The sequence below is a fragment of the Panulirus ornatus genome, chromosome 55 (genome assembly GCF_036320965.1).
Source record: "Panulirus ornatus isolate Po-2019 chromosome 55, ASM3632096v1, whole genome shotgun sequence".
NCBI classification, from domain to species: domain Eukaryota; kingdom Metazoa; phylum Arthropoda; class Malacostraca; order Decapoda; family Palinuridae; genus Panulirus; species Panulirus ornatus.
This window is the reverse complement of record NC_092278.1, coordinates 19,095,827-19,101,937: the sequence shown is the minus strand read 5'-3', so window position 1 is coordinate 19,101,937 and position 6,111 is coordinate 19,095,827. Positions and strand designations below refer to the sequence as shown.

The window sequence follows — 6,111 nt, the reverse complement described above, 5'->3', positions numbered from 1 at the left end:
TAGTTCCCAAAATCTTCAAAATTTCATATCAACTCCCACTTCCTTTGAAATCTTAAATCCCATAATATTCTCTCTGATCATCAGAATAGCTTTCACAAGATGAGATCCATGGCTATATCCTTTTCTTTGTAACAAAAGTAAGGTCACCTCTGTGAAAAAAGAAATTCTTTGTTGTACCCCTTGATATTTTGAAAGCTATTAATGAAGTAAGGCATTGGGAACACATATCCAAGCCACCCTCTTTAGCCTTTCCACTCTTCCTTAGTTCTCTCATGTCAAACTCCCTCTAAACTCAGTCTACCTTTGTAATTGTTGATGGACCTAACTCTCCAACTTTCCCTATCAACAGTGGTGTCCCTCAGGGCTCTCTATAGTCTCCTATAATCTTCCGCTCTTTTATCAAGGACTTCTTTTCTCCATTATATATCTAAATGCATTTAATACCATTCAGCAAGGTATTCCTACATTTCCTTCAGAATCACACATTAATCATCTTATCATATTTATCCTTACAAACTCAAATTCTAACTGGGTTTCCCTGTGTGTCAGACATAATATCAACACTAAAACATGATATCTTCCCATTCTTCTTTCCAAAACTGCACACAAATATGCCATCTCCTCATGGCTTTAAATTTCATCTATCAGCATAAGAATACTTGATATCATCATCACATCTAAACTATCTTGGACATCCCACATTATACAAATACCTAAGTTTTCCTCTGAGAACTGGAAGTCCTGCTCAGATGTCTGAAAGTTTTTGTCTTCTAAAAAGTTGTTCTGATTATATAATGGATTAAGTTATCCATGAATGGAGTACTGCTCTCTGCTCTCATATTTAGATAGGCTTTCACTCTACCCATGGTATCTATATAAAAAAGTGAGTTCAAACCAATCCAACTTATCAACTTTCCCAATCTGATCTAGATGCTTGACCCACTTGCTTTATGCCATAATCTTGGTTCTGTTTCCCTCTTGTGTAGGAATAACGTACCTTCAGTTTTTGTCTCCAAGAACTAGCCATCTGCTTACCCTGCTATAACCTAGACAGAGTAATACATGGCATGGCACTGTATCAGATGACTGCTGTGAGGCCACTAACAACCCTGCAATGGGCCATTCCAATGCCTTTCTTTCCATACACCACTAAGTCTCAGAATCACTAACATAATTCTTCCTTCCTCACCAATTACTTTTATGTCTCATTTATGGCTTGACTTTTTTTTGTGACCGGAACCTTCAACATGAAAATCTTTTTACACATATTTACATTTCTCGTAATGAAAACAGTGCTTCTCTTCTGTGGTAATTGAACCAAGTGACAGAATCCTCAGTCATGTTTCAAACACTGCCTTAAAGTCTTAAACATGAAAAGTATTTGGACAGCTGTTGAACAATATTTGGTGATAATTTTACATGTTCTTGTCAAAGAACATTATTTACAGAATCAAGAGCCTGACAATAAGGCAAAGACTACTTTATTCTCTTCCCTCCTAATTTACATCTTTGCCTTTCATCTTGTGTCAATTTACATTATTCTACATTCTTTACTAAAGAAAATTCTAATCATACAGCACTCATCAACTGCATAACCATAATATTTTTACCACAGTAAAAAATAAATCTTTTATGTGTTATCCTTAACATAAAAAATATATCTTGAGCACATAATAAAAAACTGAGTATCAATTACTTGATATAGTACTGCATACCAAATGATTCTTCATACTCCAGTGCCTCTTTTCTGGAAACCAAATCCTGATTTTACATTACTAATGATATCCCTCAAATGTTGCTATTCATGTGCAGATATATTAGCACCAATATAAAACAAGTGATTTTATACAAATTCCTAAAAACAGTTTAAGCTGAAAACATCTTGAAAAATTATTGTAATGTGATTTTCCACTTCAGATGGATTGCATCTTCTTGTAAACCTTTCTGCAAGCCTTTACTGGCCACATGAGGAAACAAGTCTCCTGACCTCTTACTGCACATTAATATCTTTAAAGTACAACATAATGAATCTATTGATCTATGGCCCAGCACACTTCAAAGTTTTCAAAAATAAATTTTGTATTAGTCCTTAAAATGACTAATGTATCATCCATTTCGTATGTCAAAATATGCTTTAAACTTTCTCCACCTGATATAGCTTCAAACTACATAAACAATCAATAGTAGTTTTATTCCTTCAAAGGAAAGTCACTAAATATTGTTTCAGAATCACTAGGATCATGTACAAAGTAGATAATTATAGGAAAGAATATGCACCTGAATAAGAACAATGTAAGATGATGTATTATATGAAAAACATGATCTTTTTTCATGTATCATTAATATCAACATTAAATTACAAGAGAATCTGATACAGTGTCTGATATAATCAACAGCAGTTCCAAAAGGAAGGAGTCATCACAAGTGCTAAAAACACTAAATCTATCTAGTGTATAAATGGAGAAACAAAGAATAAGAGAATAAAATGTAATAAATCTGAAACATGCAGAACCACTGCATAAGTTTATGATTCCCTTCTCTTGTTCAAAATTAAAATAATTCATGGTAGTGAAATTTAGCCATACGAGGTTCAACCGTAAAGTTCAACATAAACAAATGTTTTAAAATCACCAGGTTGTACATTATTTTTTCCAAAAAATGCACTAACACTATAACTGTAAAATGTTTCAGAGTAATAGCTGTTCTTCATCAACGTCTTCTAATTCAAGCATGTCTCCTTCCAGCAACAGGGCTTCCTCCTCATCTAATAATGAATCAGTTCTCTTCACAGCTGGGATATGAGAACTAGGATTTGATTTCATATTTGCAACTTGACTATGTTTATTCGTTGCAGCTAATAGCGATGATGCAGGATTTGAGACACTACCATTAGCTTTATCATTACCTCCTAAAGATTTTTCTTGTACTACTGCACTGTGAGATTGAGAAGTCTTCACAGGAGACTTCTTCACTTGTACTGTTGTAGCTGAAGGTTCAGCAGTTTTTGTTGATGAAAGCTCCTGAAGTGAATGACTGGTACATTCTGGAACTTTAACAGTTGATCGATTTATGGAAATTTTTCTTGTACTAAAGGTTGTTTTTCGTTCTGGTGACTCTAAACTATGAGAGTTGTTACTGAAGATTGTACTTTGTGGAGAGTCTGCTTCTTTAGACTCAGACTTTAATTTCTTAGGTGAATTTTGTGATAATGATAAAGGTGAGGGTTCCCTCTTCTGTGCCCCTGAACCTGAGAAAGTAGTTAAAGATGCTTGTCGTTTTGAAGCTCTTATTTCAGCCAAAGTCAAAACTTTGACTTCTCCCTCACTTCTTGACGATCTGGTTTCTCTTGCTTGACAAAGGTGTAATCTAGTCTCACTTTTGGCTCCATCTGGTGACTGTTCTGTTTTTGTGGGACTCTTTTTCTGTTTTTCAGCTCTGATGTCAGCCAAACTTTTAATTGTGAAATCAAAATCTATAGTTTCTCCTTTTCCAGAATTACTTTTAGATAAACGTTTTTTTATATTTGTTTCTGGGGAACCTTTCATACAAGTTCTTGGATCATCCAAAGTGTCTACTTGTTGGCCCCTCTTGTTACCAACTCTACTGGCCAGGGGCTTCTCAACTGGGCTTGATCCTTGCTCTGGAATTCTTCCTCTAGGTGAATCCTGCCCTAGTCTGCTACTTAACCTGTTAGCAAGACTTTTACTGTCTCCACTCTGATTTATAAGTCTTTGTGTAACTGATTTTGCATTCACACTTTCCGCATTGTCTTTGTTGGTAAGCCTCTTAACTTGTGGCTTTCGCAAACTAGCTTTGGTACCCAAAGTTTCAGCAAGTGCTCTACCAGCAACACCACCCAACCTCTCTGACACAGGTAATCTCTTTCTGGGCCGTTTATCCCCTGCTTTTGAATTTCCTCGATGTTTTAAAATACTGTGCCTTAGATCTTCTTCACCTGCAGGATTTGGAAAAGACCTTGCTACCAGGCGTGAACGGAGATCATTTGTTGGAGGCTTAAGACGACGGTGAGCTGTATCATTTGTATCCTCAATTTCCACAACCTCCTCCACTACAAACTGTAAAAAGAGAAAAAACAAAACCATTCTACATGTGTATTTATCAATCATTCAAGTCATTGGAGAAACATGTTTGGGAAAGAATTAGGACATTTTCATACCATAAGGTATAAGTTTGTTGAGTATTCCTGGTAAATTATATGGGAGGGTATTGATTGAGAGGGTGAAGGCATGTACAGAGCATCAGATTGGGGAAGAGCAGTGTGGTTTCAGAAGTGGTAGAGGATGTGTGGATCAGGTGTTTGCTTTGAAGAATGTATGTGAGAAATACTTAGAAAAGCAAATGGATTTGTATGTAGCATTTATGGATCTGGAGAAGGCATATGATAGAGTTGATAGAGATGCTCTGTGGAAGGTATTAAGAATATATGGTGTGGGAGGCAAGTTGTTAGAAGCAGTGAAAAGTTTTTATCGAGGATGTAAGGCATGTGTACGTGTAGGAAGAGAGGAAAGTGATTGGTTCTCAGTGAATGTAGGTTTGCGGCAGGGGTGTGTGATGTCTCCATGGTTGTTTAATTTGTTTATGGATGGGGTTGTTAGGGAGGTGAATGCAAGAGTTTTGGAAAGAGGGGCAAGTATGAAGTCTGTTGGGGATGAGAGAGCTTGGGAAGTGAGTCAGTTGTTGTTCGCTGATGATACAGCGCTGGTGGCTGATTCATGTGGGAAACTGCAGAAGCTGGTGACTGAGTTTGGTAAAGTGTGTGAAAGAAGAAAGTTAAGAGTAAATGTGAATAAGAGCAAGGTTATTAGGTACAGTAGGGTTGAGGGTCAAGTCAATTGGGAGGTGAGTTTGAATGGAGAAAAACCGGAGGAAGTGAAGTGTTTTAGATATCTGGGAGTGGATCTGGCAGCGGATGGAACCATGGAAGCGGAAGTGGATCATAGGGTGGGGGAGGGGGCGAAAATTCTTGGAGCCTTGAAGAATGTGTGGAAGTCGAGAACATTATCTCGGAAAGCAAAAATGGCTATGTTTGAAGGAATAGTGGTTCCAACAATGTTGTATGGTTGCGAGGCGTGGGCTATGGATAGAGTTGTGCGCAGGAGGATGGATGTGCTGGAAATGAGATGTTTGAGGACAATGTGTGGTGTGAGGTGATTTGATCGAGTAAGTAACGTAAGGGTAAGAGAGATGTGTGGAAATAAAAAGAGAGTGGGTGAGAGAGCGGAAGAGGGTGTTTTGAAATGGTTTGGGCACATGGAGAGAATGAGTGAGGAAAGATTAACCAAGAGGATATATGTGTCGGAGGTGGAGGGAACGAGGAGAAGAGGGAGACCAAATTGGAGGTGGAAAGATGGAGTGAAAAAGATTTTGTGTGATCGGGGCCTGAACATGCAGGAGGGTGAAAGGAGGGCAAGGAATAGAGTGAATTGGAGCGATGTGGTATACCGGGGTTGACGTGCTGTCAGTGGATTGAATCGGGGCATGTGAAGCGTCTGGGGTAAACCATGGAAAGCTGTGTAGGTATGTATATTTTGCGTGTGTGGACGTATGTATATACATGTGTATGGGGGTGGGTTGGGCCATTTCTTTCGTCTGTTTCCTTGCGCTACCTCGCAAACGCGGGAGACAGCGGAAAAAAAAAAAAAAAAAAAAAATGAAAAAATACAGAAAAATGGGTAATGCACATGCAGAGGCAAGTGATCAATCATTCAGTTCAGAAAACCTATCTTTTAATGAGTAAATGATACAGTAAATTGCAATTCTTACCTAATTTTTCTGTACAACAGTCTCTAACAGGTTCTCACCCAATGCATGAACTAATAGTAACCTTCACATTAAAAAAAACATATAGGAAGAAACCTTTCCAAGCCTGGTTTAGGGTCCAGGTCATTCTACTGTTCAAAAGACTAATGTTACTATCAGTGAATAATATGGTAAATTGTATTCATCTATATATTCTTTAATACAAAACTCTGAGGTAGGTTCTTCACTAATTCATGCACTGAATATAATTAACATATCAAGAAAAATAACAAAAATGGGTGATGCATTTGTTGAAAACCAAGTGATCATTCATTTCGTTCAAAGCATAAT

At 37.4% G+C, this 6,111-nt stretch overlaps 1 protein-coding gene across 2 annotated transcripts in view; it reads right to left on the bottom strand.

Annotated features, from left to right (window-relative positions):
* Positions 1 to 1,464: 1,464 nt before the first annotated feature.
* LOC139765499 (uncharacterized) overlaps positions 1,465 to 6,111 on the bottom strand; it is a 28,412-nt gene continuing 23,765 nt past the window's right edge. For both annotated transcript variants that reach the window (XM_071692961.1, XM_071692962.1), the window contains one exon: positions 1,465 to 4,076. In XM_071692961.1, the coding sequence (XP_071549062.1) occupies positions 2,688 to 4,076 (1,389 nt within the window). In that variant the 3' untranslated portion in view covers positions 1,465 to 2,687. The remainder of the gene's footprint in view (positions 4,077 to 6,111) is intronic.